The sequence below is a fragment of the Somniosus microcephalus genome, chromosome 27 (assembly GCF_052327205.1).
Source record: "Somniosus microcephalus isolate GS21.2 chromosome 27, FLI_Smic_1.0, whole genome shotgun sequence".
In the NCBI taxonomy this organism is placed as follows: Eukaryota; Metazoa; Chordata; class Chondrichthyes; order Squaliformes; family Somniosidae; genus Somniosus; species Somniosus microcephalus.
In genome coordinates, this window is record NC_141013.1 from 12,676,381 (window position 1) to 12,690,828 (window position 14,448).

The 14,448-nt window shown below is 46.3% G+C and overlaps 1 protein-coding gene across 3 annotated transcripts in view; it reads left to right on the forward strand.

The window, feature by feature from the left end:
• The window catches only part of wdr93 (WD repeat domain 93), a 59,059-nt gene that overhangs the window by 11,433 nt on the left and 33,178 nt on the right, over positions 1-14,448 (forward strand). For all 3 annotated transcript variants that reach the window (XM_085968532.1, XM_085968530.1, XM_085968531.1), the window contains 2 exons: positions 865-929; positions 3,461-3,539. In XM_085968532.1, the coding sequence (XP_085824658.1) occupies positions 865-929; positions 3,461-3,539 (144 nt within the window). The remainder of the gene's footprint in view (positions 1-864; positions 930-3,460; positions 3,540-14,448) is intronic.

The following is a 14,448-nucleotide window of genomic DNA, read 5'->3' on the forward strand; positions in this document are numbered from 1 at the left end:
AATTATGTTTTCTCCACATGTAACTGTCTAAATGTGCTTTGTGTTAACAGCAGCTTTATTCATTTATTTACTTGGGTCCATTTCAAAGCTCCATTAAGGCTGTCCATAAGGTGAGAGTGCAGCACAGTTTGAGGTAAAAGCATGCCTAATTGGTAACCTCTGGGCCTTGTTACTCATACAGGATGTGATAAGTGACCTGTTCACCTTTTCCCGTTGGAAGCAGTGCACCAGTCCTGCACTCTTAAATTGTAAAATTACATTGCTAGTGACATTTGATTACTCCCCTTGAATTATTGTGCCATTTGTGAAGCAATGCAACAACAGATCATCCTCGGGCATCGTGGAGCGACTCCATCGTTACATTCCCAACCTGTAACATAGCTTCCTGAGATCTGGTGGCTGCAGAGCCGGCATCAGAGCAGCCCAAAGTCGTACTTTACTCCCTGCTGTTTGCTACGGAGTTGCTCCTGGACGCCTCCATAAATGGAGTGGCCTAGCACGTGGAGAAACCTCACTTAAGGGTCCCCAGTTTGGTACTAAAATAGCAATAAAAAAAAACCACACAAACATCTAGTAAGAATATAATTGTGATAAAGGTGTAATATTTTGAACAAACAAATATTTTCTTACCATTTACCTTTTTATCAGATATGTCTGGCCTGCTGTGCATTACCAGCATTTTCTGTTTTCATTGCAGATTTCCAGCATTCACTGTTTTTCTTTTTATTCTGTGCCCTTTACACGTGCATTTGTGCTACATTATTATAGCGCTTCACACCTACCATACAAACCTTTGTCTCTTCAAGAATGGGCTCATACGTATTTTGTGACTTAATCCCTTTTTTCTCTCCTTTTGTATTTTAGGTGTTGCACGTCTTCTTTTTTCTTACGGTGACGTCTTTTCCACGATGAAAGTTTTCAATGCATTTGTAAGTTATCTTCTGTCATGTGAACCTTGGGGTTAGGGTGAACAAAACATATTTTTAATGAGCCACACAGGTCAGGAAGGCCCCAGGTTAGATCCCCGATCTGTGCTGAGTTAGCTGAATCCAGCTGAGGCAGTAGCTGGGGCCACTACAATTGGCCCCAGCAACCTTGCATTAGAGAGATGCTGTCCTGTGGCCCTTGCTGGAAGTATGTGTACGTGTGTGTGTGGCCAATTGTGATGCCCTTCCCCACTCAGTACTCACTGCTGAAAAATGGCAAGAAATCACAGTGCACCTATGGTGTGAAATTTGCTTCCCGACATGGTGGGTGGAGGGGTCCGTTGGCGCACGAGAAACCAGAAGTCTGTGCTTCCCCGCATGCTGTGGAGATTTAACTCCACGGCGTGCAGCTCTTGGCCCTGACAGGTTCCCCGCCCAGAAGTCAGCGTGATTGATAACTGGCTTCCAGTTGGGCGGGGAGCACTCTGTAGGAGGCCGCAGGACCAAGTAGGTCCAATCCCGGTCTGGGGGGGTTTGTTTGGGCGGTGGGGGGGGGGAGGGGTGGTGGGTCTGATGATAGGGGCGCTTGCGGGCTGGGAGGAGGCACGCCTGCTCCTCCTGGCCCACAAGGAGTGCTCCCCGAGGCTGACCTCCTCTCACTGCAGCTGGTTTTCCCGAGGCCCGGGCAATCTGGCCAGCCAAAGTAAAACCTGCAGGTTAAATCCGAGGCTTCCAGCCTCAATAATATATTTAAACTGCCAACCTGCCTCCTGGGAGCGGGTTGGCTGCCTGCCCCTTGGCCCGCCTCAGTAAAACCCGAAGGTCGGTGGATTGGAGCCGGCTTTCCAACACACTTGGAATTTTTGCCCATTTAACCTTCCCACCTGTACCCACTCCCACCTGCTCACCCATGTTAAAATTCCTCCCTATGGAACTGCACCACAGGAAGAAATCAACACCTTCAGGAGAGGAGTAGAATGGAATGAAAATTGGTGGTTTAAAGGAGGAAAATAATTGCATGTCGAATATTGGTGTTCTGCAGCTGTGAGTTGATTTTGGTGCCACTTTTGTTCAAATGGGCATGAGCCATGTCTGTAAGTATTCTGCTGACCATCTGTTATCTTGTGTGTTACTTTGGATTGCCAGACGTGGAGGCTGTTGGGGAAAGAAGAACCATGGTTTTGAGATGTTCTTGCGTGTGTGGGGGGGGGGAGTTAAATCACATTTTTGGGGTGGAATAGAGGGAGCTTTAATCTGGGGTTGATTTTTAACTCTACTCACCTGGTGGAAGCCAGGCAGGTGGGCAGTTAAAATCGAGCAGGTTACTTTGCCCCATTTACGATTTTAACCTGCAGCATTCTGCAAAAGGATGAGACGCTCGCCCAAAGCAGGTAGGAGAATCATCAACACTTGCAGATCGGGATCCTACTACATCAGAAGGACCCAGGCTGCATTTTAACTGGGGCCTGAGCAGGGAAGTGACCGTGGCTTTCCAGTCAGGCTGCAGCTGTTCGGCTGATAGAAGAGGCACTCCAAGTAGGGTTACCAACCCTCCCAGATTGTCCTGGAGTCTCCCGGAATGAAAGATTAATTCCATGGACACTACTGTGATACCTGGGAGAAAAACTATAGGGGCATTTTTTCCTCCCGTTTTGCTCCAACCGGACTCACAGCGAGCACCAAGGCTGCAACGCGCCCATGATGTACAGGAAACCTTTTTTTTATCCGGGACCGACGTGGTGCCGGTTCATCAAAAATTCCGGATAACCGAGAGCTATAGTAAAAGATACGGAGAGCTGAGAGCTCCGTATAAAGCAACAAACCCTGTTGCTTAGCAACAGGTGCAGAACAATGGCCAGAAGTTCCAAGCGTCTCTGTAGCTTAGCAACAGCTGCAGCCACACCCAATTGCACAGCAACAGATCGAGGAAGGCAAGTAATATGAAGTAAAACTTACCTGAACCTACTCCTGAATTTTGCTGGTTAACCGAGATTTCCGGTTATTTAGGTGCCGGTAAATCGAAAGTTTCCTGTAATGTGGCCCTTGTGCATGCATGCTCTAATCAGTAAAGCCATGCAATGCAGGGGATTGTCAATATTGCAGCTGCCATTATTGACCAATTACCGCAAGGATTGACGTGTCAGGCAACCAATGGTGGGAGCATGGTTTCAGGGTGGTTGGAGGCGGGAGGACATGTGATGAAAGTTCCCAGAATATGGTCCAACCAGAGTTGTGGGCTCTTTCGTGCCCCACAAAGAAAGATATGGCCTCCCCTGGCCTGTCCAAAACAATAGCCTTCCATTCCCCAGTGCCGAGTTATCTCACCTTCACTGGCATAAAAAGTTCAGCAAAAGAAAAGTCTAATGGGACTATGTGTGCATTGGATCAAACAGTTGAGGATAGCAGGCCAGTTGAACGACTTGAGATCTAACTTTTGAGGTGAACTCCCACTCCCCTGTTCCCTGGTAGTTCATTATTACTTAAATGTTTTATTGCAATAAACCTGAACAAAGTAAATGTTATCTTTTTTTTAGGACAATGTAATCGAAAGAAACACTTGTAGTAAATTTGAGTTATCAGAAGGCGGAGATTATGCTGGTGTAACTCTTGAAGGTAAAGAATTCTCTCAATTCCTAAATGTTCCTACGTTACTTTGTCTGGTTATTCAACTCATTGCTCTTTGTCGCTGCATACTTAAGAATATTGACTGCACTTCAAAGTAATTCACTAATTTGAAGTGTTTTAGGTGTCTTGAGAAATATGATAATGTGCTATATAAATGCAAATTCATTCTTTCTTTGTGTACTTTGTACCTCACGCAATAACAAGGGGGCACAATCCTAAAATTAGAGCTAGGGCATTTAGCAGTGAAATCATGAAGCACGTTTTCATACAAAGGGTAGTAGAAACCTGGAACTCCCTCCCCCAAAAGGCTATGAATGCTAGGTCAACTGAAATATTCAAGACTGAGATCGATAGATTTTTGTTAGGTAAAAGTATCAAAGGATATAGTTCAAAGGCAGATCAGCCATGATGTGATAGAATGGTGGAACAGGCTTGGGGGGCTGAATGGCCTACTCCTGTTCCTATGTAACATACATGTGTTGCCTGTTTCTTCATATTCCTAAGGGTTAAAAGGGGGCCATTTCCTTCTTCCAGACTGAAGTTGAATATGACTGAGACAGATATAAGAAGATTAGAAAAGTCAAGGACAAGGATGGGCCATTCAATCACCGAAGCCCATCCTCTACTCTCCCTAACTACCATTCAACCGTGTTTTGAGCTCTCTTCATGTCTCTACTCCTCAGCCTGGCAGATTATTCCAAACATTCTTTGTGGAATGAAGTTCCTTCTGGTATCCGTTCTATATTTATTCTTTCACTATCTTATATTTATGAAATTTGATCTTAATATCCTGATTTATTTTGAAGCAATATTTATTCAGGATTTACCTTATCTAACCTATTTAATATTTCATATATTTCCCCCCTCCTCCCCAGTGTTAGAGATGGAACTTTTCTAACCTTCATGTCCCCATTGGCAAAATCATCCCCATTGTTTCTAAAACTTTACCCACCACTGATGTTAAATTTGCCGATGACACCAAACAGTGAGGATGATACCAATCGACTGCAACAGGACATAGAAAGGCTAGCAGAATGGGCAGACAAGTGGCAGATGGAATTTAATACAGAGAAGTGTGAGGTGATGCATTTTGGCAGAAAGAACAGGGAGTGGCAATATACACTTAATGGCACATTTTAAAGGGCAGGGACAGAGGGACCTGGGAGTTAATGTGCATAGGTTCCTGAAGATCGCAGGACATATTGAGAGAGTGGTTAACAAAGCATATGGGATATTGGGCTTCATAAATAGAGGTATTGAGTACAGTAGAAAAGTTATGCTGAACTTTTATAAAGCGCTGGTTCAGCCACAACTGGAGTATTGCGTCCAGTTCTGGCCACCACACTTTAGGAAGGATGTGAAGGCCCTTGAGAGGGTGCAGAGGAGATTTACCAGAATGGTTCCGGGGATGGGGGATCTTCGCTACAAGGACAGGTTGGAGAAGCTGGATTTGTTTTCATTAGAGCAAAGGAGGTTGAGGGGTGATTTGATAGAGGTGTATAAGATTATGACGGGTTTGGATAGGCTAGGTGGGAAAAGGCTGTTCCCACTAGTTGATGGTACAAGAACTAGGGGACACAGATTTAAGGTTTTGGGCAAGAGATACAGGGGGGACGTGAGGAAAAACTTTTTTGCGCAGTGAGTGATGATGACCTGGAACTCGCTGCCGACGGAAGTGGTGGAAGCGGAGACACTCAATGTTTTCAAGGGGAGACTGGATAGGCACTTGAGGGAAATAAACTTGCCGGGCTACGGGGATAGAGAGGGGCAATGGGACTGACTGGATTGCTCTACAGAGAGCCGGCACGGACCCGATGGGCCAAATGGCCTCCTTCTGTGCCGTTCTGATTCTATGACTTAGGTCATCATAAAATCTCTTTTCCAAAGAAAGCAAGGCCAAATTCCTGAACTTTTCCTTAAGATTTAAATTCCTGATCTTGCTGCTGTAACTTCTCAAGGGCAATAATATCCCTCCTATGAGCACACTGTATTTCAGATGAAATCTTGCATACGGGAAACTATGTGAAAGTTCTAGCTAATATTTTTTAAAATAAGCTCTGAACTGAAGGCCTGGTTATTGAATTCCGTTGTGACCTCAAGGCGAGTGATACATACATCAATAAATCCACAATCCAGTACGCCTGTCGACAGTCAAAGTGAAACTGTAATTTCCTCAACATTATTGCTGTCATGGAACATTGAAGATCCTGAGCATATCTTTATTGCTCTGCAAAATGTATCTTCCTTTCCCGACTTTTTCATCAATTATACCATAAAATGAGATGGTAATTCTGAAAAATGTAGCATATACCTCTCAGAGCACCAGAACCGGCAAGCTATATAAACAGAATAATTGCAGTGAAATGGGCTCCAATTATTCAGCTTGACCTTTTATTCAACTTTTACATGTTGAATTGCAGTGTGTGATTGTATTACTGATCTCTATAATTCGTCAGCGTTAACCCTTCAATTGTACTCTCTCAACAATGTCTTTGTGATTAGATTAACCGCAAGTATGTGGTAGAGTTGCTCATTGTCTGGCATTAAACAGGGCTGCCTGCTTTCTGAACTAGCTGTCTGGTTTCTGAACAGGCTGTCTGGTTTCTGAACAGGCTGTCTGGCGATTTATAAAATGGCAAAGCTTTTTCTAACGTAGAAGTCAAGTTGCATTTATATAGCATCCTTTACATCTCTGAGCACTTTACAAGAGGGAAAGGAGGATATTGAGGAAGAGCTGGGGAGGATTAAGGTGAGGGAGAATCGAAGACACAGCCAAGGAGATAGATTTTTAAGAAGCTTTTGAAGGAAGGGAGAGAGGTAGGAAGGAAGGCAAAGTGTTTTAGGAATCTACTTCCAAAGAGTAGAGGCAAGATGACTGATCTTTGAGGGAGGAGCTGCGGGTGTGGATTGGGGTGGAAACATTAATTATGAAAGTTACTAAGGGGGAAAAATTCAGTTGCTTTGCGCCTCCCGGTGAAATTCAGCAGGAGGTTAGCGGCGGCCGCAACCATTAGTGCCCCGCGGCGCTGCGCCACCGGCAATGACGTCATCGACCCGCTCGCTCACCGGCCGCGACCTTCGGTATCGCCCCGACTTACCACCAGACGCTATGTCCGATGGGGTCAGGGGGGCCTATCTGCGGCTGGGACGGCACTAATTAAAGGGGAGGTGCCGGGCGGCCATTTTTGTTGGCCACCTGCCAGCACCTGCCTCCGTTGCCATCCCTGGCCTCCTCAGCAGCACCCCCCACCATGGCATGCCGGCTGCGCTCCGTGAGCCCGGCACTCCTCTTGCGTGCCGGGCTCTTTTGCCGGCAATCCGATCCCTGGTGGCCCAGCTGGGCCCCGGGTTGCGCTGCGCAAGGCCCCTCCCCTTTAAGAAGGGGAGGAAGGCCTGCAATACAGCAGCACATAGTACCGCGATATTCCCTCGCAGCGCCCCAAGAGGGAGGCGGGGCGTTTCCAGTAGCGCCCCGCTTCCCTCTTGGGGCGCTACCGATGAATTTCAGCCGCGTGGGCTGAAATTAATTTTTTGGGGCGCTAAAAGTAACGCCCCAGCAAAGTTAGTGCCCCAAAGGGGGCGCGACTCAATTTTTCCCCCTAAGATTTTTAAACTTTTATCAGCAGCAAAGCCAATTTAAGGCATAATCCCACCCTCTTCCCACCTTACCTCCTTACTGTTTAGCCACTACTTCTTGATTTACCATTTACCTTCTTGATTTACTAGATCCGGAAAATATACAATCTGTAGATTAATGCTTATGTAGCTGATGGTGAGAGGAGAAGCCTGGAATGATGCATATTACAGCAATTGTTGCGATAAAATAGAAAAAGATGGGTACAGTTGCAATAGAGATGGGGTGGTATTAGGATCAAGTGTCAGATGACAAGTTTTTAGACATGGCCATGAATGTAAGAGATGCATTAGCAGAGCCTCCTTATATATGGGAGCAGTATTCAAGTCTTGAGCAGACTTAAGCTTCGTAAAAAGTTAAGAGTTGTTGGGTGTGAAATTCAACTTCAGTGGGGGTGCAAAATGGGTGGCAGCGGATCGATTTGAGTTTCATTGACTTCAATGGAAAGGAGCATCAGGCAGGGTGTATAACGAGAGGTCGATCCACTGCCGTTTGTTTTGTGACCCTGTCAAAGTTGAATTCTTCCCCCACTGAGTGCAAAGAACATACATAGGGGATACATTTGCACCTTTGGCACCCAACTATCCACATTAAGCTCTCCCAAATCAGCTATCGCACAGGCCAAATGCATCAATATGTGAAAACTGGCAGGGGGAGGAGAAAGGACCAGGAGTCATTTGTTTTTTACACTCTGATGTGTGGGCTGACATAAATTGCACTGTACAAAACTCACCAAATTATAGGGACCAAAGAACTAAGTGGGAGGAAAATGCTCAATGTTTTAAATATAATTTTACAAAACAATTCTGCGTGAAAGGATTTCAAAGATTTTTTTTTAACTATTTATGCATTTCTTTCACACGGCTTTTTGCTTAATTGGAGGAGTGAGTATAAGGGAATAAAGCAATTTTACAGTTTTGGCATGCCAGAATCAATCACTCTCCGCTCAGGCCAAATGCAAAGTAAAGTTCCCTCTACACCTTTCCAACAATGTGCTTTAATCCCAAACTCACACCTCCTACTGCATCTGTGTGACATCTCCATTTCCCATTCTTTTTGAGTGAGACAGCCAGTTCACTTTTCAAGTACTACGAAATTACTTGTGTTGTGAAACTGCTCCCACCAAGAACCCAGTTGAGATTGACCCTTGAAACTAGCAGATTGAAACCTTTATCCCTCTTGCCGGAGCTGAATTTGAACTGCTGAGGTAGCAGCTAGTGGCATCGTTGCTCCTGCTCCAGAGAGTTCCTCCACCTACTTTGAATATGTTCTTATACCCAAGTCCTCTGTTGTTCCTTCCACTATTAGTAGCAAACCATAAAGAGCCAGTACCAGTGCCTGTGACAGATCCCAAGCCATACAGGCACCGTACATAGCCAACAAGTGACAAAAATCAGTGTATCTACAGTGTCAGCTTGGCTAAATTGGTAGCACTTGTCTCTTGAGTAGAAAGGTTGCGGGATCAAATGCCATAAGAACATAAGAACATAAGAAATAGGAGCAGGAGTAGGCCAATCGGCCCCTCGAGCCTGCTCCACCATTCAATAAGATCATGGCTGATCTGATCCTAACCGCCAATCTACTATCACAGAACCATCTCCTGAATCTAACAGAATTAGACACACGAAATAGGAGCAGGATCAGGCTACACGGCCCCTGGGCCCGCTCCGCTACCCACAGGGCCATGACCGATCCGAACCTAGACTCATGTGGCTATGATGATGTGATCTTGGTTAATAGTGAACATCCAGTTACTTCAGTGCACAGTAGTATTAATGGGGTTACAGATGTTGTTAAATAAAGCAGTGTTAGTTTAATGCAACTTTGTGTCTGACTTCATCTTTAATGACTGGAGTTAATCACACATCAGTCAGTGTTACATTGTGGCCCTGTTGTAATTGGTTTGGCTTGGGTAAGCATCATGTAATTTGGATTAAGTTACATGAGATAGTCCAAAGGTGAACTAATTCAGGCATTTTATAAACTCTTAAACATGAATGGCAGATCCAATCTTCTGATATGTACATGCTATGGAAGGAAGAAAGATTTGTCCAGAGGGAGTGCTGCATTGTTAGAGGTGCATTTTTCAGATGGGATTTTAAACTTAGGTCCTGCCTCCCTGTTCAAGTGGATGTCAACCATTCCACGGCACTAAAAGAGAATTCTCCTGGTCTCTTGGCCAATATTTTCTTCTCAGCCAACAGCATCAAAAACAGAGGGGGGAGTGGGTGTTCACATAGGGGACTCCAGATGCAACACTGAAATCACTGCGGCGTTATCCTAGTGACGTTCCAGCAATTTGCAGTGCAAATAGGATGTCAACGGTGAGCAGAAAAATTCAGTTAACGCCGTTCGCCACGAAACTCTTCATAAAGTATTTCATTGTATACAAAGTGCTTTGAGATCATAGAATGATACAGCACAGAAGGAGGCCATTTAGCCCATTGTGCCGGTGCTGAGAGATGCGATAGGTTGCTATGTCAATGCAATATTTCCTTTTCTTCACATTCAATAATGAATTCACCTTTGGTGCATAAATAATAAAGAATTTTTTTTTAATTAATTTAACTTAAGGTTGTGTTTTAAGATTATTTCAATGGGTGGTAGCATCTATTGATGAAGGCTGCTTTATTGATATATGCATGACCATTGAATAGTTTAGTTTTAACCATTAGTCATTGGAACAGCCAATTAGCTTGTTGATAAATTCTGTGTAACAGACCCATACAGGCCAGGAGGTCTCTGGTTCAATCCCTGCTCTGTGTTGAGTTAACTGATCTCATCTGGGGCACATGTGCGTATTTTCTCATTTTTCCTTCCCAGCCCAGTTGCACTGAGGCAAATTGTAACACTGCTACTCCCACACCAACTTAGCACAGAATGGGAATCTAACCCAGAACTTTTTGTTTTGTATGGCTCAGTTATAACTACCTTTATCAAATTACCTATTGGAAAGTTCTATATACAAAACAACAATAATGGTGTTATGAATATCACAGATTATTACATTGTAAGCTATGTGACAATTCCATAAAATGTACTTCCCCCATAAGTTTTCCCCTAGGCTACAGGCACAGTATATTTACTGTTTCCTGGCTCCTGGAGCATTCCCTTCGAGTAGTGCCTTGGGACCATTAACATCCACTTGAACAGGCAGACAGGACCTGGGTTTAACATCTCATCTGAAAAACTCCAACTCTGACAATGCAGCACTCCCTTTGTATTGGTTTTACTTCATTACTTTGCTGGTTTACTTTATTACCTTCTGGGGGTGGGCATGCAGGTGCGGCGGGCGGTTGGGGGGGGCGGGTGGTATGTTGGCCTTCGTAGCGAAGGGGTTTGAGTACGGGAATGGGGATGTCTTGCTGCAGTTGTGCGGGGCCTTGGTGGGACCACATCTTGAGTATTGTGTGCAGTTTTGGTCGCCTTATCTGAGGAGGAATGTTCTTGCCATTGGGGGAGTGCAGCGAGGATTCACCAGGCTGGTACCTGGGATGGCAGGAGTGACGTATGAGGAGAGATTTGATCGATTGGGCTTGTACTCGCTGGAGTTCAGAGGAATGAGAGGGGATCTCATTGAAGCTTATAAAATTCTAACGGGACTAGATGGACTGGATGCTGGAGGGATGTTCCCGATGGTCGGGGGGGTCCGGAACCAGGGGTCACAGTCTGGGGATAGGGGGTGGGCCATTTGGGACGGAGATGGGGAGGAGTTTCTGTAGTGTATGTACCCGTCTACCTTTAAGGGAACGATTGAGTGTAACCGTTCACCTTTAAGAGAACTACTTTAGGTGTGGCACTATTTGATTGGCTTCTGTATACGGTAATACCGACAGTGACCACACCAGTATATAAGTGATGTTACAGGATAACTAGGGCAGATTCGCCCTGACCTCTGAATAGTAAAGACCTGTTTGTTTGTACTTCAAAAGTCTGTATATTTATTTACTGCACAACCCACAGACTTTACAGTAGCGACGAGTCCGATCGTACCCTGCGGCAAGAATAGCAAAGTAACAAAGAGCGTCGAAGAGAGGCAACCGCCCTCGTCGTGCTACCAAAAGAAAACACGAGGCTACAACAACAGAAAGTGTGGTACTTTACAGAAGCTGGAAGACTAGCAACAAAAGCTTCATCAGCAACAGGCACTGATTACCCTGCTACCACGGTGTGGAGTGAGCCGACCAGCAAGAAACAAGGCGGCCGAAGAGACTGTGAGTAGGGGAAGGGGTAGAAGTATCCGGAGGAGAAGGGCAGAGCACTCGACCTCGGTCGAGGGGGAGCTGTACCGGCCAAAAGTCGGGTCCAACGGCGTCGGGTGACAGCCGGACCGCGATCGGCGGAAAAAATCCGGGCAGCGACCGCAGCCACGAAGCGCTGAACCTGCGAGTAGGCGCGGGAGGAGAAACCCAGCCGCAGCCGGGGAGGGAAACACCGGTCTGCGAGAGGGCTGGGGAGGCGAACGGGAACCGTGCGGGTGAGAGCTGGGTGCGGAGTGAGAGACTGCGAGGAGCCAGTCCAGCGGCTGAGCTGTTCTCCACCAACGGGGTACTCAGAGCCGGCAAAACCGAACGTGCGGGAGTGGGAGAGCGAACAGGAGCCGAGAACGGGGAGAGAGACTGCGCGAGAGCCAGTCCAGCGGCTGAACTGTTCTCCACCTACGGAGTACCCAGAGCCGGTAGAACCGAACGTGCGGGAGAGGGAGAGACAGAGCCGAGCACGGGGAGAGAGAGACTGCGCGAGAGCCAGTCCAGCGGCTGAACTGTCCTCCGTTAACGGGGTGTACCCAGCGCTGGTAGAGCCGTGCGGGCGGGAGGAAAAGACAGAGCCGAGTAAGGGGAGCTGTGCGAGAGCCAGCCCAGCGGCTGAACCTGTCCGCTGTGGGGAAAGCGTACCCCTTACACCAGGGAGAAACGCGGAAAGCCGCCATTAGGCGGAGAAGACGACAGAGGCGGGAAACCGCCATTGAAGTGGGCGGGGAGAGAAAGGAAGAGCGGGAAACCGCCATTTTCACAGGAAAACCGCCATTTTAGAAAAAAAAAGATAATAAATAATACTTAAAGAAATACTGTGCTGCTTCAAAGAAAGAAAGATGCCTAAGCGAGGGAATATTAACGATTTTAATTCTGAAATAGAAGACTGGGCCACGTACGTGGAACGCATAGAGATCTATTGCGAAGCCAACAAAATAGAGGAAGACGACAAGGCGATAACATTGCTAAACTCGATGGGGGCAAAAACATATGGGCTCTTGAAGCATCTAATAGCACCAGCTAAACCAGCTGATCAGACCTTCGAAGAAATTGTGGCTGTGCTGAAGGACCACTTGAACCCCACACCGTTGATGCTGGCTGAGCGATTCAAATTCTACGCAAGAATGCAGAGGAAAGACGAAAGCAATGCGGAATACTTGGTCGAACTGCGTAGGCTAGCGAAATACTGCCAGTTCGGAGGGAATCTGACAGAGGCACTGCGGGACAAGTTCGTATGCGGATTGTCCAAAGAAGGAACGCAGAAGCGACTACTGGAAGAAAACGACCTCACACTGGACAGGGCTGTCCTCATAGCTGCATCACACGAAGCCGCAGCGAAAGGAACGGCCGAAATGCAGCTAAAGGCGGCGGCACTCGGGGTGGACCAAATTACTTCGAGCACAACAAAATGCTACCATTGTGGGAAGACCACGCACGACCAGAATCACTGCTGGTTTAAGAACCAAGAGTGTCGGAAATGTGGCAAACTGGGTCACATCGCGAAGGTATGCAGGTCCGGGAAAAAGACCAACAATCAACGGAAGCCACCACAAGAAAAGTACAACAAGGTACACAAGGTGGCTGAAAAGAGTTCAGACGAACAGAATTCAGACTCAGACCCAAACAACCAGGAGCTGGGTAGTCTGAAGATCCACAATGTGGGGAAAGAAACTGATCTACAAACGATTTGGGTTGTACTAAAAATAGCTGGAGTCCAAGTACGAATGGAGCTGGACACTGGATCAGCTCTATCAGTCATCAACCGAAGGGACTACCACCGGCTGTTCTCTCACATACCTTTGAGAAATACCAAGTTCGTATTACAGACATACACGGGGCATAATGTATACCCCATGGGGAAAATAAGAGTCAAGGTGAGAGATAGAGGGAAAGAACACCCAAGAATGAATTTGTACGTATTACCTGAGGGAGGACCACCACTTCTAGGACGGGAGTGGATTAAGAAAATAGACATGGAATGGCACTACCTAAAAGCCATAATGAAGGAGGATTCGGTGCAAGCTATCAGCTCAGATTCTGAGATGGATGACGATAAGACCAATTCAAATATGCATGACAAGGCTAAAGGGGACTTGCCGACGATGGGGAAGGAAACAAAGACATGCAGAAAGACTTATGTCACCAAGAAGAATAAAGTTACAGAGCAGAACTCCAGGTTGACAGAGAATTCTGAGCCTGTTCAAGCTAAGGATTCATCCACGACGGAAGAACACCGAGCTCGGACTCAAACTTATGTCAAAGTACGACAACAATTAGAACAGTGGAGTGACCGTCTCGTACAAGAGATGAAAAATATGGAAAAGTTCTGGGACACTGAATGGGAGAACCTGGGAAGACAACAGAGACAGCTAGCTCGAGAAAAGAGCGACCATAGAGCCATCGTGGCCAAGTACCGATCACATCTCCCTGAAACTGTTCAGGAACTAGACTATTTACAGAACGACCTAAAGGAAGAGGAATCTTCAGGAAGCCAGGATTTTATCCCAGTTCATCTCTACGACTCGTTGCAAGCAGAGTGTAACAAGTTGAAGGAACAGTATGAACGGGCCCAGACTACAATCCTGGAAGGGGTTAACTCGGCAACCTCCGAAAAGCTAGTTTTAGTGAAAGCATATGAACAACTAAAGTTTGAACATGAGCGAGAATTACAAAGGCTGCAGGAAATGTTTGACGAGCTCCAGGCCAAGACAGACTCATCGGTAGAGATTCCATCCGTAGATGGAAAATTAGAGGTGGAAGACATAGCAGAACGTGAAATTCAAGATGTCCAAGAACTCGTTAAATTATTGAAGGAAACCCAAGACAAATATGAGGCGGCAATGGCAGAGGTCCAACAACTTGAAGAACATATTCAACTAGGAATCCGGGCAGTGGAAGGAAAGGCCAATGGAAGGAACACAGAGACTGTAGGAATGGCCCCTGATCAGGAGTTAGAGAACACCAAGGCGCAATTTCTTCGAGCGCTTAAAACCAAAGGACCGGAGGAAAG